Genomic DNA, 26690 nt, shown 5'->3' with positions numbered 1-26690 from the left:
GTCCCATTTGGGTCCACAGCTATTTATTTCCAATTTTATTTCCATCTAAGACCTATCACTGTAGCAACTACAGTCTTATAATAACCATGTGTTACTCTCTATTTTTCTAACTATACCAAATACTCAAAAGATAAGTTTCTTGCCCCTTAATATAACTTATAAGACTTACAAAGCTAACTTTCCAGCCTGTGTTTAACCACTTTTCACCATCTTTCCTCTGTGCACTACAAATTCGAAGCTATTTTAGTTCTTCAAATGAGTGTCTACTTGCATGCTCTATCCTCTCCTCCCTATGTTCCCTCACCTCTACTATTCATATTCAAGTCTCACCTTAGCTGTCTTATCCTCTGGCAAGCCTCTTCTGCCTCCCAAATCTGAGTTGCTTGTGCCCTATCACTACTGTTGATCACTCTATATTGTGGCTGCCCTTCTAAATGTCTGTATTCACTCATAAACTATAAACGCCAATAGAGCAGTGACCTGCCTATCTGATCACAAATATAACACCAGTGCCTAAGCTCAATGACTTTACACATTACTTAAAATTCATGAATGTTTAAATATTTTTCTGTAGTGTATCAATTACCACTTTAGATACTATAAAGAACTGTAACTCTTGGTCTCTTTTTATTTCAAAATTACATTTTGTAACAGATTACTTTGTTCTGATATGCAGTTGGACATATTTTTCAGATAATTATCAGAAGATAAATGAACATTTTCTTAACTCTTTCTGAAATACAGAAAGGGTATTCAAATAAAAGTTATTGTATTCAAATAAAAATTAACTGCCTCTGGCTGGGTTAAGAGTTGTCTCCAGGCAAGGAGAATTTATATCGTGTCTTTAGGCAGAAGAAGGGAGGGAAACCTGACCTTTTTCTGCACCTACTGCTTGTTAACTGCCTTCCGCTGAAAATCATTTGTATGTGAAAGAGGCATAATCTGGATTGCCCCTCTGCTTTCTTCCACCTAAAGAGAACCTGCATGCTGCTCCTTTGCTTCAGACCTCTTCCTCCACCACAGAGAAAGCCCAGGCCAGCCTGCCAGACAAGCAGGGACCATGAGAAGGAGAGTTCAGGTGTCCGAAGCCTAGACCAGCCAGCCCCTCACCAGCCCCAGCTGATCAGCACGTGGCCACTTCTGTTACCTTCTACTGGCCAAAGTGAGTCCAGGGCTCACCCAGATTCAGAGGCTGAGAAACAGTATGCCTCTTGGGAGAAGTAGCTATACAGACACATGAACAAGATCAGCTGAGCCCAGCAATGCGGGCCAAGTCAAAGACTTTAGGAGCAATAAAAGTGCTTATTATGTTTCAAAAAAAAAGTATTTTGAAGTATTGAAATCTAAGAGGGTTAAAAATATGTGTGCCCTAGGACAATTTCTAAATTATTTACAGAATTTTTGCAATACGATATGGAAGCTAGGTACATACTTTCCTTGTGAGTTACTTAGGAAAACAATGTTATCGTAAGTTACCTGGAAATGTTAAGGGTTTAGGAAAAGTGTGCATAATAAATACATAACAATTATACACATAAAAAGTATTCTTACCTTGATTTTTTTTGTGTTTTATATGTTATTTTTCTATTTTTAAATAAAGCAGATTTGAGAAATTATTGATTGGATAATTTTTTATAAAGGATAATAGAGTAAGACTGGTTAGATAAATATTTTTATGGGATGTATTTTTACATGAATGTTTATTTCATAAACTAAGTAAATCCTGAGATAAAATATTACCACCAAAGATATTTAGCTAAAATGTGGACAAATACACAGAGTAATAGTCTGCAGATAACAATAAAGAATTATCTGTAATGTTCCCTTCATTTCAAAAGTTTTCATCTTAGGTATATCGTTTGAATAATTTATTATTGAAAAACAAGCCAAAATATGGTGAAAAACTCACAAAGTGATATAATCCTAAGAGAGAAAATAACAGTGGAAAGAAAAATTACTCTTGCACAGAGTAGAAGAAAAATAAACCAGAAGCACACAAATAATCAGATACAGAAAATAATAGAAAACAGTAAAACTACAAACCTGTTTTGTATGCTGATATCTGCCTACAGTCTTTCTATAAAATATCTGGAAACTACATCTAGAGGTTGCTCTTTGGTCACTGCTGGCAGTGTATCATTTGGTTGGGAAATACATTCGCACATGAATAAAAGAGATCAGGTGTAAAGAAAAATACAAAAGTCAAATCAATTAAAACCAAGCAGCATTCCAAATCAAACAAATAAGTGTGTCAGAGAGTAGCTCAAATGCTATTATACTGCCTAAAAAGGGGGGGGGGTTCACCTTTGATCCTTTGTGTATATGACTCCATAGAGCCTCCCTGAGCTATTCTGAAGCTGTGAGTGGTGATGGTGAAGGCAGATGGGAAAGCCTGGCCTGTGGAGACAAATAAAGCCTGGGTTCAAATTTTCTCCTTGCTGTTTAAATTTTTCTAGGAATTAGTTTTCCTAAATAGGAAATTAAAATAATTAAATTCGGTTTATAATTTTGATAATTAAAGAAGGCAGTAATCACAAAATTGATAATTGCAGCATATGGCATACAATCAGTACATATCAATTCCTTTTCCCTCTTGCCCATTATTATCTACACAGGGCACCTTGGTAATGTATGTATTAATTTTACTTCTTATAATATATAATTTTATTTGTATATAAAATATACCCAGATACTGAAAGCATCAAAATAATAATTTCCTAACTTAAAACATTTTAACTCTTTGTAACTATATATAAATAAAAATTTATAATTTATAAATAATATAGCCATAAATGTTTTGTTGGAGTGTCTTTGTAAAACTTATATACTTCCATTTTTTTATAGACTGCTTTTAATTTTTTGGAAATATTAGGGTTATTTGCTAGGACAAATCACATTTTTGTTTTAGTTTTAGGCAATTTTTTCTTAAACTGGAAAAATCTGAGACATACAGTAAATGAAACCAAAACTTGAGCTGTTTATAGTCAATGAAATCAAAACATAGCTAATTGGTGGAAAGGCTAAAATTAGAACCCAGCAATGTACTATTCCACTAAATATCTTTAGTTTCCATATAAATCATGAGTTGGCATATAACATGGATGATCTGAATACATTTTTGTTACTTAACTCCAATATTTCCCTGACTAATTTTAAGAAGCTGATCCAGAAAAGGAAGATCTGAGTTGGGAGTTATGCCCAATGGCAAAATTTAATTGTTTATATACTTATTTATGTATCTATTTCATCTCCATGCAGCATTTTCTATAGAAATTCATTGGTGAAGCACCTGAATTTTACGTGTAGTTGGCTCAAACCAGCTACATTTTGAAGAAAAGGTAAAATAATCATTTTGGGTTAGATATGAAAAACTTTATGCAACAAATGCATATTTGGAAACTGCAAAATGAGCATGTAAATCAATTTGTGTGCATCGATCAATGAATATAGATGAGCTATTTTCAAAATATAGGCATTCTAGCGTAGCATAAGATATCGGGACAAAAGGAATGGGAAGAAGGCGAATTGCTCGGCTTAGTCATCCATTTGCAATGGAAAATTGCATTGTCAAGTTCCATTATGCCTTCACAAATTTAGACAAATTAAAGAGTCTACTAAGTAATTGCTGATAACATACATGTGTATGAAGTAAAGCAGGAAAGCGATCAGTCATTTGGAACTTCTCAGATGTTTCTAGGATTTTCATTAGGGAAAGGAGGCATTGAAAGAATGATAACATGCCTTTCTATGAAATCAATGTGAGACACAACACTGACCTACTCAGCTATATCTCTTACATGGTAACAGAGATGGGTGACAACAGGAAAAAATGTAAATAGAACATTAACACAAATCACTCTGCTGAGACAAAACATTATACCTGGTTCTGGACCTTGCATCTTGTTGGGACCCCTTCATTCGTTACCATGAAAATTATTCAGTCCGATGAATGTGTCCAAGTAAAAAAATAATCCTTAGAATAATATAAGCTTTAAATAGTATAATAATATAACTCCCTCTTTTACATGTGTTAAGAATATATTCTACAAGGTTAGTGCAATATTCTGTTCTAACAATATGAACATTCTATTCATTCTATTATGTTTAAGACGAAATGTTCAACCTAGGATAACAAATTCTTGGAAAGCCATATAATTGTTCTCATATTCTGATTTGTACTATTGGTTTGACATTCAAAAAAATCTCAAAATCTCTCAAGATGGAGAGTCACCAATTTCCTTTGATAATCTCCTCTTGCACTTGCAAATATTTACCCTGCAATGATTTAAATAGATTTTTTTTCTTTATCCTCTTTACTTAAAACAGTAAAAAACCTGGTCTTTACACGTTATATGCCTTTTTATACATAAATAAGTATATAAACAATTCTATTTTGCATATATGTGTGTGTATTTAACATGTATTTACATTCACTAAACATATTGTTAACAAATTTTCATACCAGTTTACAAAAGTATACCTCATTCATGTTACGTGGTCAGTCATTGTACATAGTTCTACCATAATTTATTTAATCAAATTCATATTGATTAATATTTGGACTGACTACAGTTATTTGTTTTCACTATTACAGACAATATGCAATGAGTACCAGTGCTAATATATTTGTGAGACTTGTTCAGGCATTTCTGTTTAAAACAAAAGTTCCTAGAGGTGAAACTGCTTCGTTAAAGGATATACTCATTTACATATTCATAGTTACTGTTAAATTGCCTCTCAAAAGAACTGTAATAACAAACACTCCATCCAAAGATGTGCAAGAGCATGAGTGCCCATGTTGCCACATCTTTCTGCCAGCACTGGATATGATGGTCTGATGGTCTTGTTTTGTTTGTTTGGTCTTGCTTTGCCACCCAAGCTGAAGGGCAGTGGCACAATCATAACTCACTCCAACCTCCACCTCTCAGCCTCAAGCAATCTACCTCAGCCTCCCAAATAGCTGGAACTACAGGTATATGCCACCACTTCTGGCTTTTTTTTTTTTTTTTTGCCTGGGCTGGTCTCAAACCCCTGGCCTCAAACAATTCTCCAACTTGAACCTCCCAAAGGGCTGAGATTATAGAAATGAGCCACCCTGCCCAGACTGATGGTGCTTTTTAATATTCTCAAACAGCTAGACAAGAAATAATATACTTCATTTTAATTTACATTTATTTACTTATTATTGAGGTCAAGCTTTTTTTATACATATTTACTGGCTATTTGATATTCTCTTTAAAGAACTTGCCTATTTGTTTTGTTTGATCATTATCAACATTATCTTCTTATATCTTGCAGTGAGACTCAGTAACGTTGACGGAACTCCTACCACGGGCCAGACTTCGTTAGCTCTCACATATGTAAAAGATGTCAGTGCTCCCCTGAGGACTTAGAATCAAGTGAAGAAATCAGAGGGGATAGTAAATTACTATAATAAAATGTGTTCAGTTGAAGAATAAGGGTCTACACAAAGCCCTCATTGGCTCTGCTGGAGAACCAGGGGTGAGCAGGAAGAGGGGATCAGGGACAAGTTCACAGAGAAAGAGACTGCATAGACAGGTCTTAAATGAGACATGAAATTTGACTCAGTAGAGATTGAATGGAAAGCATTAGGTCCAGGGTGAAGAGCACTAGTAAGAACCCCAAGACATGTAGACCCAATTATTATTCGGAATATAAATAATGACTGGTTTAGATCACAAGGTTTCTGTTGAAAGAAAATGGTAAGAAATGAGTCTGGATAAGGAAATCAATTTATATACAAGTACTTGCCTGCCATTCTTGAAAACTTGTATTTTATCTTTCAGTCAAATGAGAAGTGTTACTTTTAAAGGATCACTTTGGTAGTAGAGAGAATGGCTTTGAATGGGGGCAAGATGAGCAATGCTTGGGATTGGGAAAGTGGTGAGTAGACTATAGCAGCAATCCTGATGTGAGAGTATGAGAACCTAAAATAGCATAGTATCGATAGAATCAAGTGAACTTGGTCACAGAACGCATGTGATTAGTCCTTTCATCTTTCTACAACTAGAAGCACTGGAAATTCATTTCTGTGACAGCATTTAGTGTATTATAATAAAAATCATTCATGTTGTCTACCAGCCCACCCCACTAACATGTGACGCTTTCCAACTCTTAGGCCTGTAGTTGACCAAAAAAATAAACTTTCAGGTTCCTTCACTTTCCTGAGTTCACATAAATATTTATCACTCTAAAGCTTTTCTTAAAGCCTAGACTCTATAACCCTCTAATGGCTTACTGTAAACTGTTTTATTTTGATATGGAAGAATCCAGGGATTAATTTGAAATGGTGGTGACTTAATTAAGAGTGTGAAGCAATCCATTAACTGTAATTTGTGAAAGGATCCATATGTTTTTCACTTTTAGGTATACCCTTGGACTTGCGTTTTCAAAAAGTAAACCTGCTAATTTTTGCTGCAACTGAGGTTATTGTTGATAACATCACCAACGGCATACATGTGTATCCCATTATAGATCTTCATATACTGTAATCAATAGTGAGTTTTATTCATATTTTTGATGCCTGAATTGTTTAGACTTGTGTTTAGGTTTCAAGCCCTTTATTTGTGCTGTCAAACGTTTGGTCCTCAAGGGCTTGAGAGCACAGAGGTCAACACTGTCTAAGAGCTAATATCTCATCTCCTCCTGTGTAATGGTGTCTTAACATGTAGTTTAGCAATTATGAATGGAGAAAAAACAGAGGCGTCAAAGGTGAGGCTAGATTTCTGGTTTGGGTAACTGGTTTCTCTGGGAAGCCAAAAACATGACAGAGTACACAGAAACAAGTGTTTTTAACTTTGTGAGTACTTTAATTTTTTCTCTGGTTTTTGTTTCCTTTTGTTTTTAACCCAAAACTATTTTTCTGCCCTTTAATCTTACCCTTCTCCAAGAACAATTCATACCAGTACTACCAAAGACCCTTTCACCCAAAGCTATATTTCACAGAGGAGGAACAACGACACAGGATGTAAAGGGATCAGGATGTAAGAGACACCACTCGAATGTGCTGCAGTTATGCAGCAGGGCGGGAACATCACACCTGGTGGAGGAAGACTCAGTATGGGGAGGATACCCTGGAGAAGGCAAAGCAAACAAGAGGAAGTGCAAAGTGAGTTTGTCATACAGGCAGCAGCTGTAACTCGAGCTCAACCACGTTGAAGGAAACATGAAACTGGGGCAATCCACTGTGTAAAGAGGACAAGGGCAGCTGGCTCAGGGCAAACATGAGCAGGTGGGTGGAAAGCCTGCCCAGAGTGTATTCCAGGGACACCAACGTGCAACAACAGCAAGTTAAGGCGCTGAGGGAAGTAATTCATGGGCCAAGTGTTCTGTAACAGTTGGTGACATATTTTATGCAAATGTATCTGTGAATTATAACTTCAGGCACTCTTGAAATAGAGGGTTTTTTTTTTTTTTTTTTTTGGCAGAAATTAGGTTTTTTAGGGGGAGGGGAGGGTATTTGTTTTGGGCTGTTTCCAACTCAGGACTTGGGAGATTTGCATGTTAAAAGGCTTTCAGAAGAGTCCAATTATTTACATAACTACAGGACTAAATATATATTTCAAATGTTACTTGGTCCAGGCCACTGACCAGAAAAGGAGAAACCTTAAGCAATGTAAAACTAGCAGTTGTCTATTTAAGCCACTAAGGATCTCTAGTTTTACAGATTCGCCCACCAGTTCTGCTGACCTGTCCTCACATTTATACTAGAATTACAAGTGAATGCTGTTTTCTCTTCTCTTAGGCCTAAACCAACACATTATTGTTCAAATCCATTTCTATTGTTTAGTCCTCTGTGGACCAGAATACCACTGCCAGTTTTCCTTAGTCCAAATTCTTTTTTCTGTTTGTCAGCTCATATTTTTCTGGCCTACTTTTCCTGCTTCCAAATGCAATGCTATCAAGACTTTTCCTTTTATACAATTCTGGACTGCCTGATCTACAGACACTAGTGAGACACATTTTTTAAGCCATGAGGTAACAACAAAACATACCAAGAATTTTATGAAGTTTTTGTCCATGCAATTTCCAAGATGTAATGGGAAGTTAGCAAGTCAGACAAAGGCAAAAGGGAAGGTGAGTGGGGAACAGTGAAAGTACAGTGACACTGCTGCCGTGATGAACAGACCAGGATGATTATAATACATTTTTGGAACTAGCCGTTGGAAGAGAATTAGCCATCTGACGTGACAGTGGGTAAAATAAACAGAGCAGGGGACAATCACAGAAAGAAACCTGAATGTCAGACCAGTTGCAAAGAAAAAGGATCTGGAACATTTTTAGCTCAGTGAAAGCACCACTCTTTTCTCTTAAGCAGATAAACATAACTGAAGAGGAGATATACACATGGATTTTATTTCCACTGAAGATATAACAAGAAAAAATTAATTATGTCATCAGAGAAAGGATTTTCATTAAATTTAAGGAAGAAATTCTACTCAAAGTTGTTTAACAGTTAAGTGGAATTTTGAAAAAGAGAAAAAAATATGACATTGCATTAGCTTATACAGACACCTTTTTAACACAGGAGAGACTATCCTGTGTGAAAGGGTGGGGAGGATATACAGTTAGTTAATTTATTAATAAAAAGTAAGGAATTACAGCTGAGGGGTCTGGCATCAGGAGTTACACAGCTACAATTAAAATTCAGGTTTGCAAATTTCTAGTGTGTGAATTGGTAAAATTTAAAAAAATCTTTCTGGGCCTTAATGTTCTCATCTATCAAATGAGAAAAACAGCACCTACTTTATAAGGTTGTAGAGCTGACCAAATGAATTAATACATGCAAAGAGTTTAAAATAGTGCCTGACACACTGTGAGAGCCATTTAAGATTTTGCGATTGTTGTTGAAGTTGTTAATTGGCAGGAAAAATTTCAACAATAAGCTGCCAGAAATTAAAGGTAGAGACAAAGAATGATTATAATTTCTGTAGGTTAATTGTGGACAATTATGTATTTATTCTTGCCTTTTCCTTCCTATTTCCTTCTTTGGCTTAAGCCCAGGGCTAGAAGTCAAGCAATGTATGTTCCTGTTCTGTCTTCCACAATCCAGATGTGTGATTTTTCAAATTTTAAGCCAACAGTTCTCAATGTCCTCATTGTTTCAAATTCTGTTAGTTCTTCTTTCTGTCTGTCTCTGTCTCTCTCAAGTTACCTTAATCTCGAATACTCTTTTCCTCTCCCACCACCGTTTCTCCTGTCTCCTGTTCCTCTCTTCTGGTCTTCTGTCTCATTTTCAAATTACCAAACAGTTCAAGCTTCCCAGCTTCCCTGAGGCTTGAGCATCTTTCCACTCTCCACCTCCTGTGGGCAGAAGACACTCAGAATTGTATATCTGGCCCCAATCCAAATTGTTATTTTCTCTGTTTAGGATACACATAAGGATTGTGTCCAGGATGGATAATGTCTTGGGTCGGGGAGAAGGAAAGTGTCCATCATTCTTATTTCCAACAATCTCTGGGAACGTGTACAGCTCCCAGCTAACAGCGGGAGACGAGCACCATTCCCAGAAAAAGATGATTTAATTCCTGAAGCTCTACCTATGTCTGCATTTTTGTGAAGGAAATCAATAGAGAGAGTCATAGAATAAACAACTGATAAACTTCAAGTGAAAAAGAAAAGTCTTTAAATGTCATTTGAAGTCAAAAAATACATTGTGATAGAAGACATATTTTAATGCAACCATTTCTAATTTAAATAAAAGTTCAATAGGATAGAGGAAGAGAAAAATCTATGTCTAACATATTATAAAATATATATAAAGATATAAACTGAAAACCGGAGCATGTTTTGAAACTTACAAGTTACCATTTGAAAACTTAGTTTAAATTTCATATGGAACCATACAAGAGCCCATATAGTCAAGACAATCCTAAGCAAAAAGAACAAAGCTACCCATGTCATGCTACCTGACTTCAAACTATACTACAAGACTACAGTAACAAAAGCAGCATGGTACTGGTACCTAAACAGTTATATAGACCAATGAAACAGAACGGAGGTCTCAGAAATAATGCCACACATCTACAACCATCTGATCTTTGACAAACCCGACAAAAACAAGCAATGGGGAAAGGATTCCCTCTTTAATTAATGGTGATGGGAAAACTGGCTAACCGTATGCAGAAAACTGAAACTGGACCTTACATCTTATTAAAAAATTAACTCAAGATGAATCAAAGACTTAAACATAAAACCTAAAGCCATAAAAGCCCTAGAGGAAAACGTAGGCAATACCATTCAAGAGGCAGGCATGAACAACGACTTCGTGAATAAAACACCAAAAGCGAAGACAACAAAAGCCAAAATTGACAAATGGGATCTAATTAAACTAAAGGGCTTCTGCACTATCATCAGTGAACAGGCAAACTACAGAATGGGAGAAAAATTTTGCAATCTATCTATTTGACAAAGGGCTAATATCCATAATCTATAAGGAACTTTGCAGGGACATGGATGAAGCTGGAAATCATAATTCTCAGCAAACTAACAAAGGGACAGCAACCCAAACACTACATGTTCTCACTCATAAGTGGGAGTTGAATAATGAAAACACATGGACACAGGAAGGGAAACATCACACACCGTGGCCTGTAGCAGGGTGGAGGGCAAGCAGAGGGATAGCATTAGGAGAAATACCAAAGGTATAATACAGGTTGACGGGTACAGCAAACCACCATGGCATGTGTATACCTATGTACCAAACCTGTACATTCTGCACATGTATCCCAGAACTTAAAGTGTAATTAAAAAAATAAATAAATATCAAAAGCAAATATTTGTATCAGTTCCCTAACTTTTCTGATAAAACAGGTTTCTGGGATTTTTTTTTTTTTTAAGAGATAGGGTCTTACTCAGTTGCCCTGGCTGGAGTGCAGTGGCTCAGTCATAGCTTACTGCCTCCTAGAACTCCTGGGATCAAGCAGTCTTCCCACCTTAGTCTCCTGAGTTGCTGGGACTACAGTTGTTGCCACCACACCTGACTAATTTTTTAAAAACATTTTTTTGTAGATATGAGGTCTCTCTTTGTTGCCCTGGCTGGTCTGGTTCTCTTGGCCTCAAGTGACTCTCCTTCCTTGGACTCCCAAAGCATTGGGATTACTTTAGTTCATAGAAAGTCAGCCCAACTTTGGAAATCAACATTCATAGATGTATTCTCTTACACATTTTATTGTGCTTTTGAGTAGTGAAATATAATATATAATGTCCAATATTTATATTTTCAATTCAGTAAATTAAACATTTAATATTTGTAGCATCATGTATAATTTTAAATAATTACATTATTTGATGGAAAATAAATCAATTTTTCACTAAAGTTAAAGAGCAGAAGTTGTAAAGTGGCATCTTCCACACAACAACTATAGTCATATGCTGCCATGCCAGCTATTTCCCTAAGGAGAGTCTAGGCATGCTTAATTATAGAGGAACATCATTACTTAGAAGAAAAACATGACTCTTTCACTTTCTTGCCTCTGCTGGATGGGGATGTAGATTCTGCTGAATCTAGCAATGTCTGAGTAACACTTAAACTTAGTACCTTCCATATGAGGGCCAGGTATCATGAGGTCCCAAACAACAGTATCTCCTAAACTCTCACCAGTTCTGCTTCCACCATGGATTAGAATCCACACAGAATTCATTATGTCTATAATTAAACATAGAAAGCCCTTCTTGATGTCAGGATATTAGTGAAGCAACTGTTCGTCTTGGCAGCTTCTCCCTTAACTTTTGGACTGCCAGATCCCTCCTGGGAACCAACCTAAGAAAGTGCTATTTGAAGTAGCAGTTGTTCCTGCAGTGTGGTGTCAGTGCATTTCTAATTACAGTCCAGATAGTTTTGAGCGTAAGTAACTAGACAAGAGTCCAGGTCAGCACTTTGGCTTGCCAGGTCAGACTTATTTTCCTCCCACTTCTTTCCAATAACAGTTTCTCATATATAACCGAAATAGCACAGAGCATACATCTTTCTAACTCTAAGAACCACTCCTGAGTTCAATTTCAGGCAATGGGTTCGGAAGCCAAACTCAGCCAAAAAGAGGCACTATCTTCTCATTATGACATTTCAATTAAGGGCCCACTGTACCATCATCCAGATTTTCAGCAGAACCATATTCTAACTCAGCAACTCTCACTAGCTATTTATGTGACTGAGCTAGGCCTTCATATTTGTGCTGACTCACCATGGATGTTGATATTTTCAATAATTTTATCATCCAAATTCTAAAAGAGTTGGAAATTTTGTGTTGCTTGTTTTGCAAAACAATAAGTCATTTAATCAAAAGGACAAAAGTTAGTTGTAATACTATTTAAATGCAATATTTTGGGGCTTTACTTCTGGTTATGGTAGAGTAGAATTAACCCATAATGTAGAATATGAAAAGAAGGTCAACAGAGGAAGCAAACAAACAAGTGTTATGAAAACAAAGAGTGATGAATTTTGACAAGACAAGCTATTCCATTTTCTTTATTATCATGACATTAGGAAGTGGCACTAAATTTAAGGGTCTGTCACACAACCCTCAAATCTGAAGTCTTTATTATAAGTCAGCCATTTAAATTTGTACCAAGCTGAAAACTAGTGAACAAATGCCCAGCATCCATTTGGTAAGTGAAATATACAAGCTGTGTCATATAATGGACAGGGCTGTCTGCTAAGGTATTGGGCATACCGGGACTCAAATTCCAGCTCTGCCATTTCTTAGCTATTGGACTTTTATCAAGTGATCTCTTCTAACCCACAGTTTTCTCACTGGTAAAACAAAAATTGTATAAAATCTATCAAGTAGGACTATGGTAAGACTATATAAGAAAAGATAGATAAAGCACACTAGTAATTTTAATAACAACTACTGTGATTCTTAACAGAATGATTTTAAATTATTCTCAAATTCAAGGGGTCCTTATGGTCTCACCTTTAAGGAGCACCATCTAGTCCATTTTCTGAAATAACTACATGTATAATATTTTTGGGGAAAATCAGCTATATTTGCAGATTTACAGAATACTAGGAGAGTTATGGTTGAACTAACCGGTAATGCCTTTTCCAATATCCAATTACTCATTCAAGTATTTACTGATCTCTTACAAAATACTCATCATTCAATTACTTAACAATTCTAGCAGTTGAGTTGTTCTTATTGGAAAGCTTACATTGCCTGATTATGTTGGTAGAATTTGTGCTCCATGGATGCAAGTGTAAAATAAGAACCTATGTTTTATTTCTAAACATTATAAAAACATGAAAGTGAAAAATGATTCAATCTCAAAGACTGTATATGATGTTTAAAACAGAGTACTCTCTCTGCTTACTTTGAAATTTATTCATATATAAATAGGCTTGCTCTCCAGAATAGTCTTTGGATATATGCTACAAATATTTGGCTTTTATGCTTAACATTTTTCAATATAGATTTTCATTAAGGATTATTTTCTAAGTAGGCTCTTACATATATTCAGTACACTGGTATTCACTGAACAGCATTTCTTTTTTAATTTGAAAGAGTTCTTTTTAAAGTTGACAGAGAGCTTACATATAGTAAAGCATATATATGTCAAGTGTACAGTTTGGTGAATCTTTACAAATATACATACCCACACAACCACCACCCATATCATGCCCATTGCTCCATTGCTTTCTCCTCTTCTAGTCAACACCACTAAAAGGTACTTTATTCTGACCTCTATCACCACAGATTAGTTGTATCTGTTTTGAACTTCATATAAATAGAATCAGAAGTATGCACTCATATCATTGCTGCCTTAAACCACTTATTTGTTTAAATTTTACCCAAGCGGAATAAGGGAAACAATGTCCTCTTTACTTAGCTTGTTATAATACCCATATATTAAAGCATAATGATATGAGAACTCTACCAAATCTGATGCATACTATTGGGCATAAATGATCTAAAATCCATCTAAAATGATCCCAAAGTAGGTTTAAAGAAACATGAGTCACATCTTTGTAACAGTATTATCATTCACAACATCCTACAGCAATCTACCTGTAGTCATTTAACATCTCCTTCAAACTTTTAAGCTTTGAAAGAGTATATCTCTATTATCTACTAACAAACAATCTGTGAAGTAGGCTGGCATTAGTTCACAACAGTAGTCTGATTAGGTGATTTCCCAATTCACAACCTTAGAAATTGAAACATAGAACACTGATGGTATTATTTTACTTTTAACATCTATTAAGATGTAAAGTCCCATCTGGAATTTAGTTCTTCAGATTCCAAATCATGTTCTGTTGATACACAAAACATAAATAATAATGTGGTAAGAAAGGAATCTGAGAGTGTATGGTACCCATCCCAAATATCAAGTGGAACTACATGGAATCCATGCTCAGGAGAGAAAACCAAGAGCCTCGCAATTTTCTGAAGTGTTCTAAAGCAACTGGCCAAAACTTTGTTTTCAAAACATCATTAGAACATTTTAAGACATATATTCAGCAAAGACCATGTAAATTTACCTATTCCTTTACTTATGAGTAACAAAAAAGGGACTAGGCCGTAAAATTACAGAGAAGTACACAACAAAAAAGGGGTAAGATTTTTGTATACTGTTTTTTTAATAAACCAAAAACTTCTAAAATATAAACATTATTATGAATTATATCAAATACACATACACTTTTTGAAAGCACAGTTTGCACAGCAACTTCTAATAGGTTTATTAATCTCATAATGAGACAAAACCTGAATATCTATTGTACGGCCTAATTTTCAAAACACATGGACACAGGGAGGGGAGCACTACACACTGGGGTCAGTTGGGGGGAAATAGAGGAGGGACGGTGGGGGGTGGGGAGTTGGGGAGAGAGAGCAAGGGGAGAGATGCCAGATGTAGGTGATGGGGAGGAAGGCAGCTAATCACACTGCCACGTGTGTACCTATGCAACAATCTTGCATGTTCTTCACATGTACCCCAAAACCTAAAATGCAATAAAATAAATGGGGAAAGAAAAACATATTTATAGGAGTTAACTCTGTAACCAGTGTAGCCAACAAATATTGACTGAGAAAGAGTATAGAATGTGGTCGATGACTATTTTCAGGTATTAATGTGTCTCTGAGTCCTGATTCTCACAATGCAGCCAAGAATAACAGAAACATTGTACAGTGCCATCCTTTCTATAGTCAATCAGGATAACTTTACTTTTAATAATAAAATTTGTCACATTTAATTTAATGATATCCAAAACTGAACATGATATCAGTGATATATACATATATATGATTTTATGCTGAGAAAACATAATCTGCATGTAACTAAAAGAATAACTTGCTTGAACTTTTAAAGCCAAATATATTACCTATCTTATCTTCAGCATAGGTATAAATAAATTTAACATATGAGAGAGTCTCAAAGACAAGTTACAAATTGAATAAACCTGTTTTTATACTCAAGTTATTAAAAACTTTTCCTATTTTAGATAATAACTTAGTATAAGCTTCAAAGTAAATGATATCTTAAATAAGCTATTAATGCAGTAAAAATCACTGCTTAAATATCAGATTTGGATGGAATACAGATATTAGTTTAGGTAGAAAGTAAAAGTATAGTTTCTACATATACTTTTGCGTTAAGTGCTTGCTAAATCACAAATTCTCAGAATGTGATTTTTTAAAACATATTTCAAATAACAGCTAGACAGGGGGTAACATTAGAACACAGCTGCATACAACAGAAACAGAGGCTCATTGTCTTTATAAACTGAAACTTTGAGCAAGTAATGGATCATTATTATACTAAAATTCCTTTTAGATGAGTAAGAAGTTCTATATATTTGAATTTTGCATGAAAGTACCCCTAAGAAAATGGTGTCAGTGGAAATACTGGTGGAGGTAATAATAACAAAAATAACATGTGGACACTTACAAAATGCTTACTATGTGCCAGGCACTGATCTAAGCTTTACATGAAGTCACCTGCTTCATTTTCTTAAAAGCCCTAAGAAGTAAATACTATTCTCATCCCAGTTTCACAGAAAACATAACTGAAGAACAGCAAGTTTGAGTGTGCCACTTGAAACCAGGCAGTCTGGCCCAAGAGTGCATCATTTAGCCTCTACACTACAGCTGTATCTCAGAATAGGAAAACAAAATCTCAAAATAATACATTCGACTTTATTTGTGGCATTTTAGGATAATAATTCCGTTTTGATTATTACCTCATAGTCAAAATAAACTTTTTAATAAATAGATGCCTTTCATTGTCACAGTTTAAGAGTTTCCCAGAACTTTTCCTCTAGATCAAAACTATTAATGAGTTTCTGTGACTCAAAGTTTTCTCAACACAGATAATCCATCTTTTTCCTAAAATGGTAGACTTCAAACAAAACTGTGTCAAAATCTCTGAATCATTTTTGTCCAGTATCTACTTATATAATAACTACTTAAATAAAAAACAATCTTATGAAGATTACCAGCACCTACATAATATTTTCCCTTATTGTAGTAGTTACAATGTTGATTCAAACAACCAATATATTTTGTCACTAGAACACGTTGAGCAAAGTACCTGGGGATTCACTATGAAGTGTCGCACTGCCACTGGGTTCCAAAGACCCATAGATTCAGTGGGTGTATCTGCAGGAAACTACATTACAATCCACATAAAGAGTTCAGGCAATGCATTTCACAGGTAGAACCAAAGTGTTCTGAACAATCAATGGCCTTACATTTCTATATCTAACCAAACCCATGATGACTCTAACTTCCTTCAAGAAAGAATTATATATTTTTCACTAGTTTTTCCCTTAGTTTAATTTACAGCATGCTGTGGGTGCTTAACAAATGATGTTGACTGACAAACAGAAAACAGTGTTTTCTCTTTTTCCCTGGCCCCCTTTTAATCTGTTCTCTACACTATATAGCTAGAGTGACATTTCGGAAATATAAATGTGATAATTCCATCTTAATCCCTACTATCCACACTCTATTCTTCCTATTACTCTTTTATCACTCTTACAGTAAAGATGAAAATACTTGACATGGTCCAGAAGGCTGTGCACTACCTGACTCCATCCCTCCCAAGTGTGGAGTTAGAGCTCCATGCTTAAGGCATTCTCTCAGTGGCTTGAACATGCAGTGCCATCTCCCACATCAGAATTCTGTAACTCTGGGCTTTACCTGATTAATACTTCTCCTCTTAATTTGGTTAATTGTTTCTCACTTTTTCATATTGCAGTTTAATAATCACTTCTCAGGAAAATCTTTTATTTAGGTCAGTTCACACTATTTTAAGTTTCCATAGTACCATGCACCCATCCTTCCATACCACCATTTTAAAAAGTTCCTATTTTTAAAAAGTCAATTTGCCTTCTCACTAGAACATGAAGTCTATGAAAGAAACAACTATTTCTGCACTACCATTTTATTGCATAAGCCTAGTACTCTGGTACACAAAACACTTAATCAGTATTTGTTAAATAAAGAAATTAATAAGCAAATGAATGAATGAAGAAAGGAATGAATGAGTGAATGTGGTTGCCTATCTGGTCACATTAGCAAAGTAATGGAAAGCAGAAGCTTTCTTAAGTCACATCTATCATGCTGACATGTTCAGTAACATTAAACAATCAGTAAGCCTAAGCCATATGTGCTTATGGCCATTTAAACAGAGAACATGCGAAAAAAATGAAACAGTCCAATGTGAAATTTTAATGTACATGACCCTAAAATGCATGAGACCTGGGGATCTGGAAATCATGAGAAATATAACTTAATTTCTTATTGATTATCCTTGTTATTCTTGTTTTTAAGCTGGATAGCTAAGAAAATCACTAATTCTTTCAAGTTACTAGAAAACTATGAGTGCTCCAGAAATAATGGTCAAGGTCATTTAGATGAGACCATAATAATGGTCCAGGCACTTAGATGAAATGAATATGAAAAAGCTATGTATGCTGTAAGTATTCATCATTCAGGAAAGGTGACATTTTTGGTTAGTTGAGTTCTGAGGCTGACTCTCAGGGTCAGAGAATGTAAGTGATGCATAAATTAGTTTTGTTCCATCAGCTATTTTTATGTTTTTTTTTTTTCCCTTGAATAACACCTGAACCTGAAAAATAATCTCAACCTGAATGAACTGGAAATCTTATTTGGCAGACATGGTGAAAAAGGGCTTGGGAATAAATAAAAATATTTATGCTTTTACCCAGGTTCTGCCACTAACCTGGTCATGACCCATAACCTTTCCTGGGTTCTCTGTCAGTACATAAATAAACAAATGAAACTTGCTAGGCTTGAACACAAAGCCAGGTTGAAATTGACTCATTCAATTAAAATATTCTGGAAATTCATAGGTGTCTAAGTTGTTTCAAGGCACTCTTGGCTAGAGGTTGGGGGGGGCAGAGAATATTTTCATTATCTTATTATAGTCTTACGTTTTAGTAGTTCTTATTGTATTTTAAATATGAAGGCAGCTAAATGTTATTAAAGTTTTAAAAAGAATTTAGTTAGGACCAGAGATAATCTGAATTTGTGTTTAAGATTTGCTTGCCTGTTTTTTTCCCTAAATATTCTCTAATGAATGTGGACTTATTTATTTTAAAATTAGTTTTTATGAAAAATGTGGCAAACAATGTAAATGCTGGCTAGAGGCAGAGCTTTGTTGATATTTCATCTGAATAGAAATCATCCATCCCTTGCCATTAATATATGATCTGTGTTGGGAGAGGCATCCACTCTCAATTAATTATTCAACAGTCACTTGACACACATGAAATAGGGAAAATAAGCAAAATGGAGCCAATCCTTCTAGGAAAACCGACTCTGCGTTTATCACTCCATCTCCCAATTCTGTGATACTCAAAAGAATCCAATCTTTTCTTTGCCTTCTATGGTTAGTGGTGATCTTTGCACTCCATTTTCAGCTCAAATTTTCAAAATGACTCAAGGCTTCAGAAGAATCCTAAGGGGTTTGCTATTCTGAGTTGAATTATCCTATGCACCAGGCACTATACTGTTCAGTAACGCATCATGGTAATTCCAAATTCTTTATCTAGTAGAAAGAGCTCTCCATTTCCAAATAAAATGCATTTCAGATACATCTAATTCTGCTTCTCCTTAACAAGTTACTTTTCCATGCTTTTTTCACTCTTAACTGTTCCTGATTATGCATGATCTCTGGATCCCTACATTAAAAATGCATAGAAAAATAAAAATTTTCATTTAAAACACCCTCCCACACAGTACAAGCTGTCATTGTGTCATATTTGTTTCCTAATTTAAGGAAGGAAGCTACATTTCATGTGTCCTTCATTAAACTGCCTTCTCTGTATTTTAAAATGGTATTAGGATTCTTAGGGAAATTTTTCCATAAAATCATGTTCATTTTTAAATTCATTTCTATTAATCAGTGCAAAAGTATGCAACTTCAAATTATAGTGTGGAAATTATATCTAGCTGCTTATTCATGATTTACAATTAGGTTAGATTTGGTAGAAGAAAATAATCATCTTTTTCATTTTGTAAAACGTAGCTATAAAGCCTGCTCTTATATCTATAGAAATGTATTATTAAAGCTGACATACTGTATAGGCCATGGAATATACAGTTTTCTATAATTACCTAAGCCAAAATATAATGAAAAACAAAAACCCACATGAAGACAGAGCGCAAACAGCCCTTTCTTTTCTTCCCGCACTCCTAATCCTGTGAGCACTACAGAACTCTCTTAAGACCAGCTTTTTTTCTTCCTAACTCTACTTGCTGTTTAAACAATTACAAATCTTATCAAGTCTTCCTTTCTCTTAAAGTCAAGTGAGAGAGAACTGCCAACTCTAATAAGCTTTACAAAGGCTAGTTCCCCTTCGCAGTGTCAGCAAAAAACAGACATTATACAATAAAACGCAGCCACACATAGAGCTTTTGTCCCTATAGCTTTCAAAATCAGATTAATAAGTCACCGTTTCTTCACCCATTTCAGCCACAAATGCCATTTATCCATGCGTTGATTGCCTTGCTTTGACCCGTAGCTATCTACTTTAAATCCCGACATCTCCTGCTTAGCCACTAATTTGTCTTTTTCACACCACTCACCCACTTTCTGTTCAGAGGTTTTGCTGTATTTATACAACAGTATTTTCCTTGGTCATTGTCATGCAACAACACCGGCAAAACACACTGAAGACTGAATTTTATTTCTAAAGGGGAGAAAACAGAACTTAAGTATGATTTTTGTTAACTCCACACTGTTTTAAGCCCCAAGAACCACAGAAATTACCACTTGGCCTCCACTACCCAGATAAATGTCATTAGCCGAATATCCTTAGAAAATCTCCTGCAATCCCTTACATGCATCCCTGTTTATTAGTCTGCAGAAGCTTCCCAATCCAGCAACATCTAAATTTCTCCACCACTGTATTTCTCTTTACAAGGCATTTGTTAATTAAGAAAATATGTTATTAAATCTCTACCATTTTTAAACAGCAGCTGACCTGTCTCAGATTTCAACAAACCACAGAAATCAGAAAATTTTCCTTAAATTTGACAAATGTTGGACTGGGATATAACCGTGGAAACCAACATTATTCCAAAAAGCCTCCTGCTAATGAAGAAACTCTTCACATCCTCTCTTCCCCTTTTTCCACAGCCAAAAGCAGGTTTTTACCGCTCTATTTGCAAAAGGCGTAGCAGTGCCTGCGGACCCTGTCTCTCTCGTCCTTTACCACGAGGGACCACAACCACGTGGGATTCTCAACCACGGCCGTGGTAAACCTCTCCCGTGCCTCATTTCTCATCAAACGCAGGTCCAAACTTTGAGATGCTTGTTGGCATCTTATAGGCAAAGTCTGTGTGTTACAGATTTAGTAGTGGTAGAGACAAGTACAAGTGGTCATAGAGGTGGGCCACAGTCCAATAAATATAGGGCTCAACCTGCCAAAGAGCCCTTGGAATGAGAAGAGGCCATTGCATCTGCCACTTGTAAGGGAGTAGGGTTGGCAGGAAGGACTCCAGGAGGAACTGGAACTTGGAAGTGGGGGCGGCCCCGTCCTTAGCAGGATGTCAAGGGAGGAGCTGTGGAGGCGGAGAGGCCACGAGAAACAGGCCTTCCCCTCGAAGCGAACTGCCACACGTTTGGCCAGGTTAGGAAGACCCCATGCAGCAGCCCGGTCCCCTCCCCTCCCCGCGCCCTGCCCGGGCCCCGGCCCCCGTGGTCGGGCGTCGGGCCTTACCTTGGCTGCAGTCCTTGCCGCGGAAGCCGGTTCGCGAGCAGTCGCACACGGCCTGGTCGTCCACCACGGAGCACACGCCTCCGTTGAGGCACACGCCGCCCTCGCCCTCCTCGCCCGCCTCGCACGGGCTTCCCCCGCCGCTGTTGGGCGGCTCGTCGTCCAGCTTCACCTCGCCGCTGTCCACCGGCAGCACCTGCGAGGAGTTGACCCTCACTTCTCGAATCCAGCCCTTGAAGGGCTCCCGCTCCCTCACGGAGGCCAGGGTGAGCTTGAGCGCCGCGGCGCGCAGTTCCGGGGGCAGCCCCCCGACGAAGAGGCCGCTGAACACTGTCATGTCCCTGCGCTTGGACTTAACCTCCACCCACTTGGCCTCCGCCTGGTCGATGAAGAGCGTGGTGTTGCGGAACTGGCGGCGGATGCGCACGCTGTGCCAGGCGCCGTCGTTGACCGGCGTGTCGGCCAGGAGCGTGGCGGGCTCGGCGCAGAAGATGGAGAAGCTGAGCTGCAGGCGGCCGCCGCGCGTCAGGATCAGCTCCAGGAAGTCGCAGAAGCCCTCGTCGTCGAAGTAGAGCACGAGGCCGCGCGCGCTGCGCGTCTTGAGCTGGAAGCTCATCTCGCTCTCGCAGCAGGCGTTCCACTTGGGAAAGCGCGTCCACTGGCCCTCGGCGCCCGGGAACTCCAGCCCGCTGCCCAGCTCCGCCCAGCAGCCCAGGAGCAGCAGCGAGAGGCACAGGAGAAAGCAGCCCCCGCGCTGGAGCAGCGCCGTCCCCATGCTCGGGGCTGGGGTGCGGCGGGGGGGTGCCGGGGCCGACAGGGTCAAAATGGTCCTGGTCACCGTGATGGAGAAATAAGGGTGCCGAGAGAAAGGAAGGTAGGGGGAAAGGCGGGCGTGGGAGGGAGGTGCCCTCCTTTATCTAGTTCTTTTTTTCTTCTTCTTCTTCCAACAACCCCCCCCTCTCTCCCTGTAGTCCTCTTCCAACTGGAAAACGTTGACCCCAGGGGTACAGGGCAGCCACAGAACTTCCAGACCAAAGGGAGGATGCACTTTGGAGGCAACGTTCTGGAAAAGGCTTCAGTCAAGGATCAAGGGAAAGCACTGACCCATTTGAGTCTGATTAACTAATTTAAGACCGTCTGTGGTGTCAGCAGATACTTAACTCCTCAAATCCCATTATCTGCCAGGTTCCACCGGTGATACCAGGCCAAAAGGAAGCAGTGAGAGTGAGCAAAAAGCAAACACCTTTCTCAGGGAAGTACAGGAAGCCAGCAATGAGCCAGTATGCTTAGACGCTTGTGAATGCCTTAAGTGTGTCTCCTCCACATGCGGTGTCTTAAAGCACAACGGAGAAAGGGATGCTTGCCTCTTTAGGGCACCACTTCTTAACCCCAGGATAGCTTCAAAGGTCTGCTTCTTTTCTGAGAGCATAAACTTCAGCACCGCTGCAACCAAAGCCTAATTCCTTGTGCATGGTCTCACAAGTTGGGTTTTACTTCTCTTTTCAACCACGGCAACAGTAGGACTCAAACCCAGCAGTTGCGAAATAGTCAGAAGCTGTTAGATGTGGAAATCACAACAGCTCCTCTTCTTCTTTGCTCTCCGCCTCTGCAGGGCCAAGCTGAGATGTCAGCACATCAATTGGTTGTGTGTTGGTGATGCATTTTGGTTTTATTTTGTCTTTTTTAAGGACCCAGACATCTGCAGAGAATTAAAGCCAAAATTAAGGTTTAAAGTCAATATCAATATAGTATGTAAACTGTTATTTAGCTCATAACACAGGTGTAGCACTGGTTCTATTAGTAAGGTAAAGAGCTAACCTTGGATGGAGCTTTTTCTATCCTCATTACAAGTAAGGCCTAATATTTTCTAACACTTAATATCATAATTTTACAATAATCCATTACTCCCTTGTAGTTTATTTTAACTGTTAGTAGATAGCCCCAAGTTTTAAAGGGAAATTTGATTCTGGTTATCTTTTTCTTTTTCCAAGATAGTTTGATTTTTAAAATATGTAAGGAGAGGGAAAAAATGCTTTTAAGGATCTCTATGCTGCGTGTTTGTTCTGTGGACAGTAAAAATACAACCTATTCAAATGTCAAGTTAATACATTTTACAATGGGCAAATTATATCAAACTGTTGGCAGGAAGCTGCCAGCTTAGATTTGCATAACATTCCTGCCATTTTATTTTTCTTAGAAGGAACATTGATGGTTTCTTGGTAGTCTCTTGCAAAATTTCAAACAAGTATAGTTCTCCTTTTTATTAAAGGAATAATCTGTTGTAAAAGAAAACAACTAATTGGAGCCAGATTTATGTTTTTGGCAATGTGTCTCAAATGCCATAATATTAACTTCTCTAAAGGTGCATAAAGTACTTAATATTTTGCCTAATAGTGTAGTGATCTAACTCCTCCTGAAATCTGTATCTGGCTGTCAGACCTCACAATTTGTGTGGTCAGAACAGCAGTTGGCATGTATGTCATCTCAGCTGCTATGGCTCTAGGATGCCAGAATTTAAAACCACACCTTTGAATCACTCACTATACTATTAAATCACTTCTCTTTATTCAACTCTAATCTGACAGCTTCTTGAAATGGTACGGAAATCATAAATACTGATTTTTTTCTACCTCTTTTTTTTAACCAAAAAAGCTACTCTCACAGTTTGGAAAAAAAAAAAAAAAACTACAAATGTATAATCCGTTCATGTCAAGGAAGTGCATTATTTTTCTCACTATTTCTTATATCCCCCACACACAGCAATATACATACACAATACACACATGCACACACACAAACACCCCAAATTTATTGTCTGGAAGTAGAAGCTCACTATCCAATTAACACTTTTCTCCCCCTACAAGCTGAAACTAGCAGTAATTTATGGCACTGCATTGTGCTGCTGCTTCTCCATGGAGGGAGCTGAGAGCATTTCTCTTCAGTACAGAGCAATCCCTACAGGTGTCAGCTGAGAGCCACCAAGCTAGGGGATCCCACTTCAAGTTCCTCCCAGATGAAATTGATGACTGGTGCTCTCTCTTTCAACACACACACGCACACTGTGCGGGGGCATGCACATACACACTGCCCACTAGCAAAAGGAAATAAAAATCTCAGTTACTTATATATTATGGCTGATATATTCTACACTATCAGCAATCACCAGTCATATCTTGTCTACTCCTTTGCAAACCCTAAGAAAGGAGCTCTTCAAATCATCTGAAATAGCATATTATTCAGTATACTTTCATATTTTAAGTGGACTCAGGAATCTGCTAAATTTTAAGTCATTTGCAAAATAAATCTGGAATGTTTTGATCAAGAGTAGTGCTTTGAACCCATTCTCAAGCTCATGTGTTAGAAAACCTTTTTTTTTTTTTTTGCTTGTGTGTACAACTGTGGGAGCCAATTATTATATTAATGTTACATTGATCACATAACCTTTTTTCTTCTGTTCCTCCAGCCCTCCTCCACTAATGCACACCTTGACAATTTTAAGGGATAGTGGAAGAGAAAAATCCTAGAGGAATATATATGTACATATATATATATATACATTCTTACCACATGGAGGTTAACTGGTTTTCCCAGTTCTTAGAGGAAGCTCATTGTATGTGAGAGAGTATCTGTATTTATATGGAGAAAGAGGATTCTCTCTAGGTGCCGGAAAGACCTGGCGAGTTCACAAATTAGAGGATGAAATAAAGGGATCTGAAAAACAACGTTACTGCAGCCAAAAGAAGAAGCGCTCTAATTCAAAAGCAGACTAACAGCATCATTAATCTTTTCTTTCATTTCTAGAATCAAATTCATCCCAAGTCACTGGAAGGATCAATACAGTATGCTCATCGGCTGCAGTTGCATATTTTAATCTTTCTGGTATCACACACACACACACACACACATACACACACACACACACACTCCTATACGTTTCCATGCACTATATATATCCTCATTTAGAACATGAAATCTCTGAGAGAAATTTTAGAAGCGCTTATTATTTCACCCTTGGCTTTTGCAAAGTCCCTCAATACCAATTCACACCCAAAATTCTCTCCGGCTTTCCCGCCCAGTCTCTAAGCTCCATCTCTAATACCAGGGCAGTTTCTTGGAGCTCGGAGTCTACTGCACAAATTAAGGCTATGCATAGTGTGGGGCTGCTGAGGTAGGGAAAGAAATATATAGAGAGATATTTTATTGCTTTGATATCTAACCTTTCTCTTCTTTTCTTTCTTTTGCTAATAAATCACTGCATTCAGCCTTTAAATTACTACCCCAGTACCACCATCTCATCTTCTTGCCATCTATTTAAAAGGCTTCTTGCAAAACAACCAAGATCTACACTCCCCCACCCTCCCACCACCCATCTTTCCCTGTGTATTTGTGGCAGATCCTGGCTCAGTTACAATGGGGAAAGATATCCTTCTTCAGCTTGCCTCGCCCCATCCCCTCCCCCCAACCCAAATTGAGCTTCTTTACCTGCCTGGTTATTCCCCTTAGCTCGAGCCAGAGCCTGAAGCATGCATCGGTCAAAGCGAATTTCCTGAGGTCTATGGATAAGGCGACTGCTGCTGCCTTTTCAGAGGCGTCAGGCTTGAGCGTCTATCTCCAGGAGTGCGGGAGGGGAGAACAGGCAACGGAGGGGAGCAGGAGGAGGAGGAGGAGAAGGAGGTGGAGGGGGAGGAGAGGGAAAGAGCTGGGAAGGAAAAGGCGGTGGAGGAGCCCGAGAAGGCTGGGTTACGTGACGCCGGGTGCTGTCCTTCTGAAAGAGAAGGGCGGAGCTGAGCTCTCCGCAGTACCATGGAGAGCGGCGGGCCCGTCCCTTGGCTGGGGAATGGGTGGGCTCGGCCCGTGGTCGCAGCAGGTCCAGATCTGGATGATGCTGTGAAGCGAGGTGCCTCTACCTTTTCATCGTCCCCTTGCACGGGGAGCCTGATCCTGGGGGCGGGGACCTGCCGCAAGCGCTTGTAACTTGCCACCACCCTCCCTTCCCCATCAGAGAGAGAGAGAGAGAGAGAGAGAAAGAGAGAGAGAGAGAGAGAAACGAACAAACCAGAGAACCACGTAGCCTACTGAGCATGCCCAGGCCCCTGTTAGACCCGTGAAAACTGTGTGGAGATTCCACTTCTCCGGGGTTTAGTAGTGATTGGGTGGGGATATCTGAGACGGTGCCAGGAAAGGCCCCAGCAGTCAAAGGGAAGGGGCCAAGGAGTCGATGATTATGATGAGCTCTGGCTTTACTTGTGCACCTTGGTCTCCTGCTTGGAACCCTTGAAAAGAAGCTGCAGCTTTTCGAGGAATGCAGGGGCTGGCAGGACTAACACGGGCACTGGCATTCTCCTAGATCCGATGTCCCTGCCCACCGCTTACTGTGGCTCTGGCTTGAGTAATCACAACAAAGCTCCATGACCTGCCTAGGCTGTGCCAAAAAGATGTAAAAGGAACCCAACAGGGTAAGATGTCAACTTGGAGACGAAGA

At 38.3% G+C, this 26690-nt stretch overlaps 1 protein-coding gene across 32 annotated transcripts in view; it reads right to left on the bottom strand.

The window, feature by feature from the left end:
• The window catches only part of NRXN1 (neurexin 1), a 1144745-nt gene extending 1118460 nt beyond the window's left edge, over positions 1-26285 (bottom strand). For 26 of the 32 annotated variants that reach the window (XM_037745696.1, XM_017548537.2, XM_017548549.2 and 23 more), the window contains exon 1: positions 21212-22264. In XM_037745696.1, the coding sequence (XP_037601624.1) occupies positions 21212-21983 (772 nt within the window). In that variant the 5' untranslated portion in view covers positions 21984-22264. Of the gene's footprint in view, positions 1-7891; positions 9325-21211; positions 22908-25690 lie in introns of those variants that run through there. The other 6 variants (XM_037745697.1, XM_037745699.1, XM_017548539.1 and 3 more) reach the window with 2 other exon arrangements.
• Positions 26286-26690: the final 405 nt, after the last annotated feature.

The sequence above is a fragment of the Cebus imitator genome, unplaced genomic scaffold (genome assembly GCF_001604975.1).
Source record: "Cebus imitator isolate Cc_AM_T3 unplaced genomic scaffold, Cebus_imitator-1.0 Scaffold209, whole genome shotgun sequence".
Classification (NCBI taxonomy): domain Eukaryota; kingdom Metazoa; phylum Chordata; class Mammalia; order Primates; family Cebidae; genus Cebus; species Cebus imitator.
The sequence above is the reverse complement of the archived record's forward strand: the minus strand, read 5'-3'. Positions and strand labels throughout refer to the sequence as shown.